Here is a 19,650-nt window from a genome sequence, read left to right as displayed (position 1 = left end):
CCGGGCGGTACGGTGGCTGGCTGCTTCCCAAACAAATACACATGTGCGGCTTGGCACTTGTGCTGTACGTAACAAGTCACGTGACATGACGCTGCGGCTGTGATTGGTTCGGCTCTGCGCTACTTAATTTGGATTGGCTGGTTTTTTTTTTTGTTTTTTTAAGAGGACAAGAGCGGCGAGGTCTATCGCCATAGTTTAATTTTTCTATCGAGAAAAAGTTATATCGCGATACATATCGTTATCGTTCTATCGCCCAGCTCTACTTCACATTAGTAACTTTGTACTCAACAGCTCAGCCATCTTCAGAACCTGCCCAGGAATTGAACTGCACATGTGCACTGGCTCCAGATGTGGGGTTGTCCTGCATAGTCAGTGGTGTCAGTAGATCATTAAGTAAAATAATATGTAACTAGATTCCTTTGAAAGAGCAACCATGGACGACAATTCTGGGCGGAGTCTGCTCTAAGACACCAAATGAGCAAATGTTTGCTGACCTGTATCAGTGATCACCTTTTTGTTGGCCTGGTCCCCCAGTCCTCCCACTCCCCCCTGGTCCTCGGTGGATGCTGTCACTTCCTCTGACACTGGCTCACCATTTATGTTGTGTCAAAAATCAAACGTGAAGATCTAATTGACTCTAAACTCTCTGACTGTTACTAATATAGTCATAAAATATGCAACAACCACTGGAGATGGAGATGAAGCTTCAACTTGCAGAAAATAGTTTATTAAAATCAGTTTGAATAAACCCAAGGCTCAGAGCAAAAGAGACAAAAGCGCCCCCAAGTGGTCAGACTGTAGACGACCAGAATAAACCCTATCAAAGACAAACACGCTGGAAGCATCTTTTCTAACACTCCAGTATTTATTAGCATTTATTATAAATTTATTGTGACTTTGAAGACGTCCAGTGTTTCCTTTGGTATAGCGGAGGTCTGACTACAGTCCAGTAAACACACTGATTAGGATTATAGATTAAACTGCAGTAATACTTTCACAGTGTGCAGTGATGCACAGGTCCGAGTGGTTTTACACTGAAATTCTCAACAACAGGAAACTATAAGAATTTGTTACTCTAATAATAAACATAGAAGAAGAAAAACATTTTTCATTTAGAGTTGATGAATATAAATGAATTTGAACTTTACAAACCAATCAAAGACAAACTGATCCATGTGAGTTTATAACAATATTCAAAGGCTGCTGCTGGACACAGACAGGTAACATCATTTTGACTTGCTGTCACCTGGATCTGGAGTCATAAACACTGAAGCGCTGAACATTAATACAAGTCTGTTTCTGCCAACTAGTGATAAACCTGCAGACTAATGGCACAGAAAGCTAAAAGGAGCCAATCATTTCTGTGTTTAGTTCCCCTGAAATCAGATGTGATATCAGCAGCTCTGAGTTCATTCATCATTATTGTCCAGTGATGACATTTCTGCTCCGTTTGGTGACAGTCAGCAGATTTTTCCTGAGTGTGGACGTGAACAGTCGTACCTGACAGCAGCAGGTAGCAAACAGAGATCATCTTTCCAGCTGGAACTCTTCACTGAGCTGAGCTCATTCAAAATGTTCTGGATTCAAGACAGGAAACAGTCCACATGTGTGTCTTCACTCTGACTCTGGATCAGATCTCAGTGACAGACTGTGGACATTATGGAAGCCTAAATGTGACGCCATCTTCCTCCTTCATCTGCAGATTAAAGCCAAACAAAGATTCTCATTAAAAGTCTGCAGGTCTGAGAGAGACTGAATCGTTGTGTCATGTCAAACACAGTAAGAGGAGCTGAAGCACAGATGTGAAGAGCAGATGTTCATCAGATTATGACCTCACTCTGTTTTGTCTTCATATACATTCAGTCTGTGTTTATAATGCAGATTTCTGCTTTTATAATAACACATTTTATATTTTCTGTAATCTCAGACTGGCTGACTGTGGACTCTCAGTGACTCATTGTGAAGTTGTGGCCTCGGCTCTGAAGTCCATCCCCTCCCATCTGACAGAACTGGACATGAGTGAGAACAAGCTGCTGGATTCAGCAGTGAAGCTTCTGTGTGCTGGACTGGAGAGTCCAAACTGTCGACTGGAGACTCTGAGGTGAGTTCACTGACTGCAGCTGTTGTTGTTTTTCTATATTTCTGATCTTTGATATTTGAAACGTCCTTTAGTTCCTAAATGTTCAGGATGTGTCTGAAGACAAATGTGAAGAAGTTTGAGTGCTTTCAGAAATGTTGTGTCTTTCCAAATGACTGAACAACAGTTTTTCCTCTTGGCTCCAAATAGAAGTGACAGACTTGAGCAGGGTTCATTTAAAGGCTGACAGAAGTGGAGTGGTGATGGGGAGATGTTTGACAGGACAGCTTTTCAGCCTCCACAGGTTCATGTTGTGCTCCATCAGTCAGTGAAGATGAAGTCAGTACTGGTGAGGCTGTAGAGTGTGTGAGGAATGTGAATGAGGCTGTTGGAGATCTGATGATAGCAGATAAAAACAGGCTGCAGAGACTTTGAGCTCGTGTGGAAACAGAGAGAGAGAAAAGAAAGACATGAATGTCAAAGCTAATAAAGGTGAAGTTAGGAGCTGTGACGATGTTCATGTATCAGAAGCTGATCTGGCTGCTACAGAGACGACCCACACAGCTGCTGTGGTGAGGTGTGTGTTAAAGCAGAGGAACACAGAGCAGCCGAACACAGGCCCAAACATGACAGCAAAGCAGGTTTCAGGCTCTGTGAGAGGATTTCAAACAGAAGCTGGAGAAGAGAAAGGACTCTGTTGGAATGACTACAGAAAGAAGGCAGCTGAGACCAGTCCAAGTGTTTCCATGGAGCCCAGTCTAACATTCATTTATACACTAACGTACAGAAGTGAACGGGAAAATGAATCCATAGTTTCAAATGTAGAAATAGTTCTCAGTTCATTTACAGAGTTTAATACAGTTCATGAGGAAATGTTCAAAACAGCAGCTGAGAAGAAATCTGCTTCACAAAGTTGGATCCAATTCCAATAGTTTGTGATGCACTTGAACGCAGCGTGAGCAGTTCACTGCCTAACCCCACAGAGACTGTCAGTCTGGACTTTTCTTTATTTCTATTGGCTGTCAGTGAGATTTCAGAGCAATCAGAGACTGTGGGTCTGTGTATGAAGTATAATTCATGTGCAGTTGTTGAAGTTGTAGAATGAGAAATGGCAGTTTGGGGTATTTCCTGCTTTCATTGTCCTGCTTGTGCTGATGAAAATGTTTATTGACGTGTGAATTCATTCTTCAACGCTCGATTCTGCCTGAACAACGTGAAAACTTTGCTTATTTTTGTGTAACACAATTCAAAGCACTGAAGCATCGACTTATTTCATTATCCAACAATGAAAACAGGAAACACAGACAGCTGGCCTTCAAAGTAAAAGCTGCTCCTTTTGAAACATGTTGGTGGTAAAATGTAAGAAGAGCTGAAGCACATAAATGATCTACGTGCCAAAATATTAAACACAGTTGATATATTTGTGTGAGTGTTGTGATTCAGGTGTAGATGTCATAATGTACATATAGCAGAGTTTCCTCTTCTAGATCAGCTGATCAGAGTAAGGCCAATCAGCTCTGAGCATGCTCAGTCTGAGTTATGGAGCCACATACTATGATTCACCATGGCAACGGCATGAGCAGAGGCTCCGTGTGAATCCAGAGGAGCAGAAACATGAATGATGACAGTAGATGTTTGTGTGAAAGTGCTGGAAGCAAATGAGTGTGTGATGTTCTTTCAGTGTTGCACTTTGTAGACGCTCCCTGAGCACTGGTCTCACAGCCAGCTGCACATAGAGACCAGTGTTGTTAGTCCAGGTCAGAAGATGACTTGTTGGAATGAAAATGAGCTTGTAGTTTGTCTGCTTTAATAATGTGACTGGAAAAAGGTGTTGGACTTCAAATATGTCCATTTCTGTCACACTTCACCTTAAAAGTGAAGCCATGTGGTTCCTGGAAGGAAAAACACGACTTTTTCAAGTCTTTGTCCTGTTTTTATGAGAAATGTACGACTTTAATGTTCTTTTTTTTTTTTTTTTAAACTCAATTTTTATTATAATTTACAAACATTGCCACTTTTCAATGTTCACAAGTAGGAACAGTTACAGGAACTGCAATGCAGAAATGTAGATTAAATAAGAACTGCAAATCAGGAAGCACAAAACCAAAACCCAAGCAATAACAAAACACCAAGCAAACAACAAACAGACACAGCACAATGCTTTCCCAAGTCGCTCAATCAGATCATCAACCCTAGGTGTAGGGTATGAATCGAACTTTGAGATGTCAATTCAAGTACCTGAAATCAATACAAACCGCAGGCTACTACTCCGTTCTTTGGGACCAAAAACCATGGGTTGCACAAACCAATCGCTCTTAGATGGGTCAATGATCCCTAGAGACAAACATTAGAATCCACCTCTTCCTCAATGATGTTAACACCGCTCTGGAATCCTATAACCATACCACATGTCTTTGAATAAGAACAACAAGCTGCAGGATCCAGGAGTGAAGCATCTGTGTGGTGTCCTGGAGAGTCCAGGATGTAAACTTGAAACTCTGAGGTCAGTCAGCATGTTTTAGTTGTGCTGAGATGAATATGATGTGAAAGTTGTGCTGACACTAAACTGCAGACATCAGGCTGATATTACTGATCCACACTGAGGATCTTCATGGTAAAGTCTGTTTTCTTCTTCTCTGGTTTAGTCCATTGACTGCAGCAGAACAATGTTCACATTTCAAACAGTGATACTCAACGTATGGCCCGCGGCCCACACGCGGCCTGCCCACCTTTCCTGATTCAGAGAGAGGGGACCCTGATTAACTGTGTAGCTTCTTCCTCACAGTTCTAAGTATCAGACACAACAATGAATAATCCACAGCTGACTGTCTTTAGCAGGTCAAAGGTCACGGCACACAGCAGACAGTCAGAAATATTCTAACTCTGATCATTTATCAGTTGTGACACTGGGGTCTTTTCTAAAGCAGCAGTACCATGTCATGCACAAAACTTGCGCAAAACATGCAGTTCAAGCGGCGTCTCGTCAGCCAATGTTTGAGGATGTTATGGAGTAGTCCTTGCCCTTTAATGCCAAGAAGCTGGTTAAACAAAAAAAAAAAAAAAATTAGTCCCACGGTCTGTCAGGATCTCACGAGGGAATCCCACCCTTGAGAAAAATTGCACCAGACAAAAAGCCACAGACTTGGCCTTTACAGATTTAAGAGGAAAAACTTCAGGGTACTTCGTGGCATAATCAGTTATTACCAGCATGTAACGGTTCCCTGCCCTGCTTTTCTCAACAGGTCCGACAACATCCATCCCCAACCGTTCAAATGGGGTGCTAATAACTGGCAAAGGCTGAAGTGGAGCTCTGGAGGGGGTTTTGATGGAAGTCTTTTGGCACTGAGGGCAGCTTTTACAAAATTGGGCCACATCAGCACGCAGGCCCGGCCAGTGGAAATGCTTCCTAATGCGAGCCATGGTTTTATGCTTCCCTAAATGTCCTGCCCACGGCACAGAGTGCCCCAAATTCAGTACCACCTCCCTGACTCCACTAGGAACCATCAGCTGTACCTGTGATCTTTGCCAGCGATAAAGAATGCCATCTTTCAGAAAAAAATCCTCACTGCTGTTAATATCTGGTTCCATCTCATGTCCTTGTTTTTTGGCTTTCTGAAAAAAGGGTGCTAATACTGGATCATTGTGTTGCATCTCAGTGATATTAGCTGGGACTTTAAAGTCCAAAGACATTTCAGGTTCACAGACGGGCGATGCTTTCACAATAGTATGATGAAATTTCTCTCGCCTCCTCTTTCAGCCAAACCAGGAAGGACTAAGTATCTCAGTTGTGTGGTTGCATGCATCCATCACAGTCCTGTTTTTATGAGAAATGTACGACTTTAATGTTCTTTTTTTTTTTTTAACTCAATTTTTATTATAATTTACAACATTGCAACTTGTCAATGTTCACAAGTAGGACAGTTACAGGAACAGCAATGCAGAAATGTAGATTAAAATAAGAACTGCAATTAGGAAGCACAAAACAAAACCCAAGCAAAACAAAACCCAAGCAAACAAACAAACAGACAACAACATAACAAAAACAAACAAAAACTTTATGTAATATTAAATAACATGTGACAAACTTAGCCGTAAATGGACAAAACGAAACAGACCTATGCTAAATTATTGAAACAGTAAAGCATGTATGGGTCGCCAACGCTCAGTAAACAATTCTCTCTGAATCCGCAGAGCAGATGTTATTTCCTCCATCTGGTAAATTTCTCTTGCTTTATCAATCCACATATTATATGAAGGTGGGTCAAGATTCAGCCATTTAATAGTGATACACTTTAGTGCTGCTGTAAGCAAGATTCTTAAGAGATACTTTTTATTGTTTCCCTCAAAACCCTTTGGTAAGACTCCTAAAATGGCTAACTGTTGGTCTTTTGTTAATGGTTGTTGGGAAACTGTACTGAGAACTTTAAATATGTCATTCCAAAGTGGGCAGATCTTTGGGCATGACCAGAATATATGTGAGTGGGTTCCTAAAGAAGTACCACAATTTCGCCAGCAGGTGTCAGGATTTGTAGGCTTCATTTTGGCAATTATCTCTGAGGTTCTAAAATATCTCATGACCACCTTCCATTTAAATTCTCTCCACAGCCCAGAATTAGTCACCAGATGGGCTTCACCGAACACCTCTTCCCAGGTGTCCTCTGAGATTTGAGTGCCAGTCTCAGCTTCCCACCTTGCCTTAATATCCAAAGTTGCATTTGTATTGAAACTCATAAATGCGTTATAAAAATGACTGATTAATTTTGGGGAGGAATTACTTTGAGGAAATATTTCTAAAAATATTTCAATGGGTGAAGGCTCCAAAACTTGCCTCCATTCTTTATGTTTTGTCAAAAAGCTTCTTAGCTGCAGAAATCTAAAAAAGTCAGAAGAAGGAAGCCGAAACTGACCTCAACTGTTCAAATGAGCTCAGGTGCCCATTCCTCACAACATGACAAAGTTTATGAAGCCCGCTATTTGACCATGCTCTGAAGCCAGAGTCTTCCACAATAGGAGAAAAACCCTGCAGGGAGGAGAGGCTTGATAGAATTGAAATTTCTTTTGGAAGACCAAATGATTGTTTGATTCTACGCCAAATCTTTAGTGTGACCCTCGTCCGTTCCCCCATATGCACATTTTTAATTGAAATGTTAGAAAAAAGCAGGGATTCCAATGATCTTTCGCACATTGTCTTCTCAATGTTTAGCCACTGAGTTTCAGACAAATCCCGCACCCATACAGTCAGGGGTCTCATCTGAGCTGCCCAGAAATAATATTTCAGGTTTGGAACAGCCAATCCCCCTGCAGTTTTGACAGTTTTAATGTTTGGAACTTGATCCTTGGGCATTTGCTTTGCCATATAAATTTGGAAAAAAGTTTATCTAAATTATCAAATGTAGAGTTGGGAATGTTAATAGGCAGCATTTGAAAAAGGTATAGAAGTCTTGGCAATACATTCATACGTATACTCTCGATCCAACCCAAGAAAGACAGAGGCAGGACTGTCCATCGCTCTAAATCCTTTTTTATTTTTGCAACTATAACTTCATAATTTACTTTAAACAAGTCTGATAATGAGTGAGGAATTTGAATTCCTAAATACTTGATACCTTCGTTTGGCCATTTAAAGCCACATCGCTCCTTGAATGTTAGTGAAATGTTTCCTCCTACATCCATTGCCAATGTTTTGTCAATATTAACTTTGTAACCAGAGAGGGAACCGTAATAATTTCTCTTAAATGAGGTAAACTGACTGCAGGATTTGAAATGTATAAAAGTACATCGTCTGCGTAGATGGACAATTTATGCTGTTCTCCATTAATTGAAAGGCCCTGAATTTCATGTTCATCTCTAATCAACTGCGCCAGAGGCTCAATACTTATATCGAACAGCAGGGGCGACAGTGGGCATCCTTGTCTACGCCCACGTTCCAGTGGAAATCTGGCTGATATTGTTCCATTTACCCGTACAGCCGCCATTGGGTTGGAATAAAGAATCTGTATCCATTTAAGTTTGGCCCAAATTTGAATCTTTCAAGTGTATGGCCCAAGTACTGCCAGGAAACCCTGTCGAATGCTTTTTGCGCATCAAGAGACAGAATCATTGTTTCTTCTTGTTTGGTCTTGTACAAGGACATTAACTTCAACAATCTACGAACATTGTCCCCATAGTGCCTTCCTGCAATGAACCCCGTTTGATCTGGATTTATAACCTGTGTAGAATTAGAATAGAATAGAATAAAATAATAGAGTATTCTATTATTCTACTCTATTAATAATAGAGTAGAATAGAGTAATAATTTTACTAACTCTTTTGGCTAAAATCGTGGTGAGAATACGTGAATCATTATTAAGTAATGAGATTGGCCTGTATGATTGACAGTTTGTGGGGTCCTTGCCCTCTTTATGGATTACGACAATTGTAGCATCGTTCCAGGACGGCGCCATAGTCCCAGCTCCAGAGCGCAGCGGTAAGCTTTCAGTAATAAGGGTGCGACTTTGTCCTTAAGTTTTTTATAGAATTGGTTAATAAAACCATCAGGGCCAGGACTGTTTTTAGTTTTAAGGTTTGAAATCACCTGTAAAATATCTTGTTCTCGAATTGGTTCATCGAACTCCTTTGCTACAGACTCTGGCAGTGTTTTTAAATTGATCTTTTCTAAGAAATCAGATAGTGTATTGTTATCTTTACATGCATCTGAATTTTTATATAGTGACTCGAAAAAATTGGCAAAGCAACTTGCAATTTGATTTGGTTTAGTAATTAGGGTTTGATCTGACTTCAACTTTTGGACCATATTACAAGTTTGCTGTTTCCTGAGTCTTATTGCCAGCAATCTACTAGCCCTACTACCCTGTTCATAGTAGTTTTGTTTAGGGCTGCTCAATTAATCGAATTTTAATCACGATTACGATCTGAGGTTTCAACGATCATTAAAAATGACTGAGCCGATTATTAGCCCCTCCCTCATGCTTTACTCTCGCGCTGCTCCATGTGACAAATCCAGCGCATCTCTCTGCATTTCGAACACGGGCCACAACAATTAAGAGCAGCGGTCCCCAACCCCCGGGCCTTGGACCAGTACTGGTCCGTGAGTCGTTTGGTACCGGGCCGCGAGAGTTGAGGCTCAGGTGTGAAATGTATGGTTTTCAGGGTTTTTATCGGTTTTCAGCGTTGTTTTGTTATCGTTTTGATTGTTAACTCGGTTTTCCTGGGTCTTTTCACGTGTGTTATGAATAAATCTTCTTTTTTTCGGTACTGTTTTATTTTGTTGCATTTATCCGCGACACCTTAAAGGCCGGTCCGTGAAAATATTGTCGGGCATAAACCGGTCCCTGGCGCAAAAAAGGTTGGGGACCGCTGATTAAGAGGTCCCGAGGGAAGCTCGGAAAGCTAAGCAGAAGTTATTTGGAGAGGAGAGTGACTGCCGTTGGTTGAAAAGAGAGGTAAAAAAAAACTTGTGTTGCACACTATTTTATATTATTTTTTTAAAGTCATTATTCATACATTGTTATTGTTAACCCTTTAAAGCCGGTCAGAGCAGCACGCTCCGTTTTGTGTAACTATTTTTAAATCCCTGTAGAACCTGAACCATGTAAGCTAGCGCAATAATTTGTTTTGCATATGAAACCAGAGGAGTTGTACTTACATCTTATGCCATGAGCTTGTCCTAGGTCACGGTTTCCTTCCACATATAGCTTTGCAAAAATTGCATAAAAAGCGCTTGCTGGAACAAAAACATAATATTCCAGAAACACGCTTTGCCGATCCGATCAGCTGTTCGTAACACTTCCCACAGTGAAACGGACGTCAGCGCGAACTATCGCATGTCCGCCATTTCCTGCCCGAAACCGGAAGTGACGTCATTTTTGCGGAAAATGTAGTTTTTTTACTTGTAGGCCTTAAAAGCCTATACTGGTCATGTTTCACTTTTCTGAATAGTTTCTGGGATGCTTAGAACTCGAATTGCACTGCTGGAAATAGTTTATTTTGATGCACCTGCTGTTTTCTTTGCAAATTTGCATCATAGGATTGTTTTTTCGTTTTTCCTGCAGTATATAAAAATTGGTGCATCTCCAAAATAAAACTATGAAGACAAAATAAATGTCCTGTTGTTGTAAACTATTTTTTGCAACTTCTTTGTATTTAAAGTTTTGAGGGATAAACCTCTTAAATTTCTCCAAGTAGAAATATATGTAAAAAAAAAAAAAAAAAGATTTTCAATTTTTTTGTAGTTTATTGCACTTTTTTGCAATTAATGTAGTTACTATGGACTTAATGCATACATATTATTAAAATATGGGCTATAACAGTTGTATAGCAACTTGAAATGCTCCCACAAACGGCACTACAACATGTAAAAAAATAATATAAGCTCTGGCAGACTTGGTTCTATAGTAGGTCTTAAAGGGTTAAATAAATATCGTCAAATAATCGAGATTTCAATTTCAGTGAAAATAATCGTGATTATCATCTTTGTCATAATCGAGCAGCCCTACTTTTGTTTAATGAATCTTAAATTGCCCTCAATTTTCTCGTTTATTAAACTATTAAGCTCACTACGTAACATTTTAAGATCGGAAAGCAAATTGGCTGTCTGTGCTTTTTTGTGTTGTTGCTCTAGGTGTTTTATTTTGGCCTCCAATTCACACCGCCTAGCCTCTTTTCTTTTCTTCCTGGCACTTGCAAATGATATTATGCGACCTCTAATGTATGCCTTGGCGCAATCCCAGAGAGTTAAAGGCGATATCTCCGGAGTTGTGTTCAACTGCAAGTAAGTATTTAGTTCAGTATGTATGAACTCACAAAACTGGCTGTCATTTAGGAGTGAGGCATTTAATCGCCAGACTTTAATGTTCTTGATGCTCCTGTACCATCTCTCTGTCATCCTCCTCGCTCCCTCTTTGCACTCACAGTCTTTGTGCATCATTAACACTCACATGAGGAAAACCAAAGTTTTACTGGGCAGAAGATGATCATCAGTGACGCTGTCTTTAAAATACTCTTGTTAGAAATGTACGACTTTAATGTGAAACATTCAGAGTTTTTTCTCTTGTTGTGTTTGTTTGAAGCTGCTTCCTGTTGGCTTCAGCTGTTTGGAGTTTCCATTTTCTAAACTTCTACATTCTGAACCTTCTTCAGCTCTGAACAGATGATGAAACACTGAATGATTTCAAGCACGTTGTCTAATAAACTTACATCTTTCATTCTTTATACAGATTGAAGAGCTGTGGTTTGTCAGATATTGGCCTTCATTATCTGGCAGCAGCACTGAAGTCCAACCCCTCGTGTCCCACAGAGGTGGACCTGAGTGGAACCTACAGCAACCTGAAGGATACAGGAGTGAAGCATCTGTGTGATTTTCAGGAGAATCCACGATGTCGATTTGAAACTCTGAGGTCAGTCAGCATGTTTTAGTTGTGCTGAGATGAATATGATGTGAAAGTTGTGCTGACACTAAACTGCAGACATCAGGCTGATATTATACTGATCCACACTGAGGATCTTCATGGTAAAGTCTGTTTTCTTCTTCTCTGGTTTAGTCCATTGACTGCAGCAGAACAATGTTCACATTTCAAACAGTGATGCTCAACGTATGGCCCGCGGCCCACACGTGGCCTGCCCACCTTTCCTGATTCAGAGAGAGGGGACCCTGATTAACTGTGTAGCTTCTTCCTCACAGTTCTAAGTATCAGACACAACAATGAATAATCCACAGCTGACTGTCTTTAGCAGGTCAAAGGTCACGGCACACCGCACTCTGTGAAACAGTTTGGAGCAGGAATTCTTGCACATTTACAAACTGACACTGCTGCACGGCATGCTGGGTAATGCTAGCTGCTCAGGTATGGGTGTGGTAACGGCTGTGAGGCTCTGTGGCTGCAGAACACTGAAGAAGAGAAAAGAGAAGTGGAGGATGAAGAAAAGAGGCGGAGATGAAGCAGAAGTTTAGCTCTAGAGAGGAGCTGTCACTGTGTGGGCGGGGCTCAGGCAGCTCCGCCCACACAGTGACAGTGAAGCAGGTGATACATATACATATGCAAGGATGCTCTTCATCGACTACAGCTCGGCATTTAACACCATCATCCCCTCAAATCTTGCCACGAAGCTCGTCGACCTTGGGCTGGGAACACCGATCTGCAGATGGATTCTAAACTTCCTCACAAACAGGCCCCAGCTGGTGAGAGTTGGTAAGCACACCTCCTCACCACTCATCCTAAACACAGGTACGCCACAGGGTTGTGTGCTTAGCCCCTCCTATATTCCCTGTTCACACACGACTGTATTGCTAAACACGAGTCCAACATCATCATCAAGTTTGCTGATGACACAACCATCATAGGCCTCATCACAGGCAACGATGAGACGGCCTATAGAGAGGAGGTGATGGCACTGTACGAGTGGTGTCTGGAAAATAACCTGACTCTCAACATCAGCAAAACTAGAGAGATGATAGTGGACTACCGGAAACGACCAGTCAGGGAACACCAGCCCATCCACATCAACGATGTCAAGGTCGAAAGGGTCAGCAGCTTCAAATTCCTTGGAGTCAACATCACCGAGGACTTCTCCTGGACCCTTCAGACACTGCTATCAGGAAAGCTCGCCAACAGCTTTACTTCCTGAGGAGGCTGAGGAAGTTTGGCATGAACGCCAACATCACCTCAAATTTTTACAGGTGTGCAATTGAGAGCTTGCTGACGAGCTGCATCACAGTTTGGTACGGAAGCTGCTCTGCCAACAGCCGTAAATCACTACAGAGGGTGGTGAAGGCAGCAGAGCACATCACTGGCACGAGGCTTCCTGCCATTCAGGACATTTATCTGCAGCGATGCCTCCGTAAAGCACACAGCATCATCAAGGACCACAGCCACCCAGCACATCAGCTGTTCTCCTTGTTACCATCTGGCAGACGTTACAGGAGTCTGTCTGCTCGGACTACAAGACTTAAAAACAGTTTTTACCACCAAGCCATACGACACCTCAACCACAACTCTTAAACACACACACACAGTCCACAGGATGCACTCAGAAGCTACCTTGCAGCTTCACAAGTACTCTGTTTAATCTGCACTGGTCACTCCACTTTATTGTTATTGATATTTATATTTAAAAGTGCAATACTGTAATTTTCTGCTGCTCATTCCTGTGCATCATTAACACTCACATGAGGAAAACCAAAGCAGAAGATGATCATCAGTGACGCTGTCTTTAAAACACTCTTGTTAGAAATGTACGACTTTAATGTGAAACATTCAGAGTTTTTTCTCTTGTTGTGTTTGTTTGAAGCTGCTTCCTGTTGGCTTCAGCTGTTTGGAGTTTCCATTTTCTAAACTTCTACATTCTGAACCTTCTTCAGCTCTGAACAGATGATGAAACACTGAATGATTTCAAGCACTTTGTCTAATAAACTTACATCTTTCATTCTTTATACAGATTGAAGAGCTGTGATTTGTCAGAGATCAGCTGTGATTATCTGGAAGCAGTGCTGAAGCTCAACCCTTCGTATCCCAGAGAGGTGGACCTGAGTAACCACAAGCTTCAGGATTCAGGAGTGAAGCAGCTGTGTGTTCTTCTGGGGAATCCACAACATCAAATTGAAACTCTGAGGTCAGTCTCCACGTTTTAGTTGTGCTGACACTGTCGATCTGTGGAACTAAAACCTTTATACAGGAAGTCTGGTTCAGCTCTTTGTAGACCTTCTAATCTCTGATCCTCTGAGTCTTACTCAGTAGGCAATGCAGAGTTGTGAAGCCGATGTGGGTGAGGACACTCGCCCAGATCTAACTACTTTGACGTCCAGGTGTCTTCCCTGCTTGTCCTGATACAAACAAACCTGAGTAACCTTGCAGGTCAGATCTCATCAGTCACACCTGTTATGGCAGCTCTCCTCTAGATTGTAGTTCTTGTTAACCTGGGATGGTTTTAGAAGCCTGGACCACAGACTGCAAAGGAAGATATTACTGGGAAAGGCCAAAGCAACCTATTAGACCCATTAAACACTAACATAGATGAATACTCACATTTAAACCTTTATTGTTTCACAAAGGGTTAAAAAGGGAACGTCCACAGTTTAGACTGCAGCAGATTTTATTAAAGCAGTTTGACAGGAGCAAAGCAAAAACACAAAGAATAAGTGTTTCACATATTAATACATATAACATAATAATAAAAGAAAAGCAAAAGAATGATAAAAAAGAATGAAAAAGTTGTCCAGAGCAGCAGGATGTCTGAGGTCTGCAGAAAGACAAAAACACAGCAGCTAAAAATAGTTGTTGAAAGAAAACGAGGTGGGAGCTGCTGATTCCTGAGCTTTGATACTGGATTAGCTTCAGTAGTTATTCCCATCACTGCTGTAGGAGCTACATTTAGTCACAGCTGATTGTCTTCTTTGACCAATCAGAAGACTACTGTTGTAAAAACAATCAGACAAAGAACCAATGAGAGTGAAGAACAGGATAAAGAGCTCGTGTGATGGAGGCAAAGCAATAATCAGCAGACTGTAGCAGTTTCTATCTGGATGAAAGTAGAAGGAGCTCAGCGGAGCTCAGTCCCATATCTTTGGTTAGAAACAACATCAGTGATTTCCTGCTGCTCGAGATGATTCCAGCAGCTCTCATTACAGCAGCTGATGAGAGAAACAGCTGATGGCTCACAGCTCGTGCACTGTTGGATCTCCAGATGTTCACGTGGCTGAAGTCTGTGAAGAAACTGTGGTCCACGTAGTTCACACGGCCTCAGATTGGACCGAGCTCCCTGGATCACTGCAGCATCCTCAGCTGGTACATGGACGTCTCTGCTCCTCAGTCTTGGAGCCCCTGCAGGTCCGTCCACACCACCGGGGCCTTCTCACTCACCTTTCCTTTGTCCTCGTCCTTCATCGGCCGTGCTGTGTCTTTGTTCCTGCGGTGTTGTTCCCACGATGCAGTGCTGATGTTCCCTCCTTGAATGCACAACAAGTACGGTGCCGGTCTTTCTCGGGTGGAGCAGAGACAGATTGAAGTCTTTCAGGCTTTAGTGCCGACTTCCCTGACAGAGGCTGGACTCCATGGTCTGCACAGGAGGCTTCTACACTGTGTGGAGGTGACTCCTGGACTTGAAGACAGGCTGCAGGTACATGTGTGATGAAGAGGAGCTACAGCAGTGTGATGGAGCTGCAGGAGATGATCCACCCTCACAAAGCAACACAGACAGCAGATATGCAAACACACAACACAACCAAAGGATTCTCTCTGCATGTCTGTGGCTGATGCTGCTGGAACGAAGCTGTTTGAAACCTTGTTGTTCTGCACTTTGGGACCAGAAGAGGAAACTGAAGCTCTGTGCAGAGGGTCCAATGGAAGCAGCCAAGCGCTGTAAGTGTCTGCTGTACAGGGATGCTGGTTCAGCTGTGGCTCAGTTTCACAGTGTGACTCAATAAAAGCAGCAGGAAGTCAAAGCTTGATGCTTTCATCAGTGTGGAAATAAGAAAGTTTCCTGTGACAGACGCTGGAGCTCTTTCACTCTCAGCTTCACAGTTTCAGCTTCAAACTTCTTCCAACATGTTTCTAACACGGCCACATTCCACCTTAATGGAGCTGATATCTTGTGCATCAGCACATTTTCTAAAGGCAGCGATCACATCTTTAGTTTTGGATGTTTAACTGCAGATTGTTTATGTGTTTATAGCACATTAATTACAGCAGCAGCGTTGACCACAGTGCTGTACAAGAATCCAAAATAACTATTAAAATAACTCCTAATATTAATATCACACATCAAATATCAAATAACTCTCATGCTGTATTAAAAGCCAGTGAATACAAATGTGTTTTCAGAGCAGATTTACAGAGACTGACAGCAGGAGCTGGGGCTGTTCGATAGAACGATGTATATATGATGACCATATGAAAACGTCTATCGTTTCATATCACGCTCTTTGTTTCCTGGTTATGTGTTTGTGTGTTTTCCAGATAAAGCTTTCAAAATAAATCTGAAGATCCTGTTGAGAGTTTTCAAAATAAACACAATACATTACTGCGGTCGCTCGTTTATCGAGTTACGTTCTAAAAATAAGTCTCAGAATGAAGTAGCAGCTTTATGTTTTACAATTATTATAGAAGTTTTAAGGCAGTTAAACCCTCACTGCACACTTTATACACTTTTCTCAGACAGGCATGAACATTTTCACACTTTTCTCTCTTGTTTAAACAAAGTTCAAACCTTCATAGAAAAATAAGTTCATTATTAAAGAATCAAAGCAAAGTGTTTCTGAAATGTGTCAAATCAGCCTTTGCTGGCATTAAATGAGCTTCTGTGTGAGGAGCACTCGTCCATGGCCTGGGCTCCTCGCTGTCAGGTAAAGTTTCATAAAGCTTTTGAGTTTTTATGCAGATAATGTTGGTGTCCAGCACGATGTTCTTTTTCCTGCGGTCACTGATCCACAAAGCCAAAGCTGACTCCATCCTTACGATGTTCTTGTTGTGGACAGTTACAACCTTTTTGCCTCCTTGTTGAAACTATGATGGTCAGCATCTTCCTCTGCCTTTGGCTGCTACCACAGGTGCAAAACGTCTCGTCATCATTGTTGTTTGTTGGGGACAAAACGTACAAACATACAGTGCAGCACTGCAGAGTCACACTGCTGTAAATTTGAACACATTCTGTACTGTACAGGAGACACGGCACGAGATTGGCTGACAATGGTCTACAGCCAATCAGGACGCAGAACACAACGCGCTGTAAAAAACAAAAGCATGCAAAATTGCACAAAAAAGATCAGCGAAACAGCGAGGCCGCCAAAGGTGAACTGTGTTACAGCGAGGGACCAGCGTGTATGTGGTTGTTGGGATGATAAATGTCTTTGAGCTTGTGTCAGAAGACGAGCTGCAGCTTTCTGGACCAGCTGCAGTCTTGCCAGGCAGGTCCCACTAACTCCAACATATAAGGAGTTACAATAATCCAGCTGGGACGTCATGAAAACGTGGATCGCCCGTTCAAGGTTTTTAAAAGATATAAATGATCTCACCTTAGATAAAAGCCTCAGTTTGAAGAAAGACCGCTGTACAACTGAGCTCAGCTGTTTTTCAAAGGTCACATTGCCGTCAAATATAAGCCCCAAATGTAATAATGCGATTTAATAAAAGAGCTGAACCAGTCTAATAGAGCGCCCTTGATGCCGCCATGCTCCAATGGTGAGGTCAAGATGCTGTGGTCAAGGCAGCGGTCAGATCCAAAAGCACAGCTGAGTCTCCTGATCAGTGGCTGATAAAAGATCATTAAGAACTTTTCAAAGTGCAGTTTCAGTGCTGTGAAGAGCTTTAAAACCAGACTGAAACCTTTACAACAGCTTGCAGCTGAACAAATATAATCTTTTACAAAATCTTCGACAGGAAGGGAAGCTTTGAAATAGGCCTGAAGTTTGAGCGGACAGAGGATCCAGATCAGGTTTTTAGTACAGGCTGTACAACAGCATGTTTAAAACAGGCTGTACAACACCTGAACTAAGACTGCTGTTAGAAATCGCTAAGATGTCGGAACCAACAACCTTTAAAATCTTTTTAAACACGTGTTGGAACAACATCATTTGGACAAGATGATGTCTTTATAGCATCACATCGTTCCTCCACCTGATCAAACCACACAGGCTCAAACTGATCAAAAACAGCTGAGCAGGTGAATATTTTAGCCCCGGTGCGATCTCGGGCGAGAGTATCGATGATGGCGGCTCTACGGCCGCTGAAGAGCAGACTCAACAGACGCGCGTGATGTGGATCCTACTGCTCTAAAATTGGAGCTTCTTCAATCCATTAAAGAGGACATTCAATTTCAATTCAATTTTATTTATTTAGTGCCAAATCACAACAAAAGTCACCTCAAGGCGCTTCATAGATACAGAGAAAAACCCAACAATCATATGACCCCCTATGAGCAAGCACTTTGGCGACAGTGGGAAGGAAAAACTCCCTTTTAACAGGAAGAAACCTCCGGCAGAACCAGGCTCATGGAGGGGCGGGGCCATCTGCTGCGACCGGTTGGGGTGAGAGAACGAAGACAGGATAAAAGACATGCTGTGGAAGAGAGACAGAGGTTAATAACAGATATGATTCAATGCAGAGAGGTCTGTTAATACATAGTGAGTGAGAAAGGTGACTGGAAAGGAAAAACTCAATGCATCATGGGAATCCCCCGGCAGCCTGCGTCTATTGCAGCATAACTAAGGGAGGATTCAGGGTCACCTGGTCCAGCCCTAACTATATGCTTTAGCAAAAAGGAAAGTTTGAAGCCTAATGTGAAAAGTAGAGATAGTGTCTGTCTCCCGAATCCAAACTGGAAGCTGGTTCCACAGAAGAGGGGCCTGAAAACTGAAGGCTCTGCCTCCCATTCTACTTTTAAATACTCTAGGAACAACAAGTAGGCCTGCAGAGCGAGAGCGAAGTGCTCTAATAGGGTGATATGGTACTACAAGGTCATTAAGATAAGATGGGGCCTGATTATTTAAGACCTTGTATGTGAGGAGCAGGATTTTGAAAACAGGAGAAATCTGCTCTCTCTTTCAAGTCCCTGTCAGTACTCTTGCTTCAGCATTTTGGATTAGCTGAAGGCTTTTCAGTGAGTTTTTTGGACATCCTGATAATAATGAATTACAGTCGTCCAGCCTGGAAGTAATAAATGCATGAACTAGTTTTTCAGCGTCACTCTGAGACAGGATATTTCTAATTTTAGAGATGTTGCGCAAATGGAAGAACGCAGTCTTACATATTTGTTTAATATGTGCGTTGAAGGACATGTCCTGGTCAAAAATGACTCCAAGGTTCCTCACAGCGTTACTGGAGGCCAAGGTAATGCCATCCAGAGTAAGAATCTGGTTAGATACCACATTTTTAAGCTTTTCAGGGCCGAGTACAATAACCTCAGTTTTATCTGAATTAAGAAGCAGAAAGTTAGCGGCCATCCAGGTCTTTATGTCTTTAAGACATTCCTGCAGTTTAACTAATTGGTGTGTGTTATCTGGCTTTATGGACAGATAGAGCTGGGTGTCATCTGCATAGCAGTGAAAATGTATGCTATGTCTTCTAATGATACTGCCTAAGGGAAGCATGTATAATGTAAATAGAATTGGTCCCAGCACTGAACCCTGTGGAACTCCATAATTAACCTCAGTGTGTGAAGAGGACTCTCCATTTACATGCACAAACTGGAGTCTATTAGATAGATATGATACAAACCACTGCAGCACAGTACCTGTAATACCTACAGCATGTTCTAATCGCTCTAATAGGATATTATGGTCGACAGTATCGAATGCTGCACTGAGGTCTAGCAGGACAAGCACAGAGATGAGTCCACTGTCAGAGGCCATAAGAAGATCATTTGTAACCTTCACTAAAGCTGTTTCTGTGCTGTGCTGAGCTCTGAAACCTGACTGAAACTCTTCAAATAAACCATTCCTCTGCAGATGATCTGTTAGCTGTTTGACAACTACTCTTTCAAGGATTTTTGATATGAAAGGAAGGTTGGAGATTGGCCTATAATTAGCTAAGACTGCTGGGTCTAGAGATGGCTTTATGAGTAAAGGTTTTACTAAGCCACCGTGG

The 19,650-nt window shown here is 42.0% G+C and overlaps 2 protein-coding genes across 11 annotated transcripts in view; one reads left to right on the top strand and one right to left on the bottom strand.

Annotated features, from left to right (window-relative positions):
* LOC120722395 (NLR family CARD domain-containing protein 3-like) overlaps nt 1-16,260 on the top strand; it is a 26,788-nt gene extending 10,528 nt beyond the window's left edge. For 4 of the 10 annotated variants that reach the window (XM_040013385.1, XM_040013392.1, XM_040013391.1 and 1 more), the window contains 3 exons: nt 1,928-2,101; nt 11,293-11,472; nt 13,511-16,258. In XM_040013385.1, coding sequence (XP_039869319.1) covers nt 1,928-2,101; nt 11,293-11,472; nt 13,511-13,703 — 547 coding nt within the window. In that variant the 3' untranslated portion in view covers nt 13,704-16,258. Of the gene's footprint in view, nt 1-1,927; nt 2,102-2,440; nt 2,444-11,292; nt 11,473-13,510 lie in introns of all 10 variants that reach the window. The other 6 variants (XM_040013390.1, XM_040013389.1, XM_040013388.1 and 3 more) reach the window with 5 other exon arrangements.
* LOC120722398 (ribonuclease inhibitor-like) overlaps nt 14,878-19,650 on the bottom strand; it is a 22,096-nt gene continuing 17,323 nt past the window's right edge. Inside the window, exon 4 of the mRNA XM_040013396.1 lies at nt 14,878-15,017. Within this exon, the coding sequence (XP_039869330.1) occupies nt 14,878-15,017 (140 nt within the window). The remainder of the gene's footprint in view (nt 15,018-19,650) is intronic.

This window comes from Simochromis diagramma, unplaced genomic scaffold (genome assembly GCF_900408965.1).
Source record: "Simochromis diagramma unplaced genomic scaffold, fSimDia1.1 OVJJ01000622.1, whole genome shotgun sequence".
NCBI lineage: Eukaryota > Metazoa > Chordata > Actinopteri > Cichliformes > Cichlidae > Simochromis > Simochromis diagramma.
The sequence above is the reverse complement of the archived record's forward strand: the minus strand, read 5'-3'. Positions and strand labels throughout refer to the sequence as shown.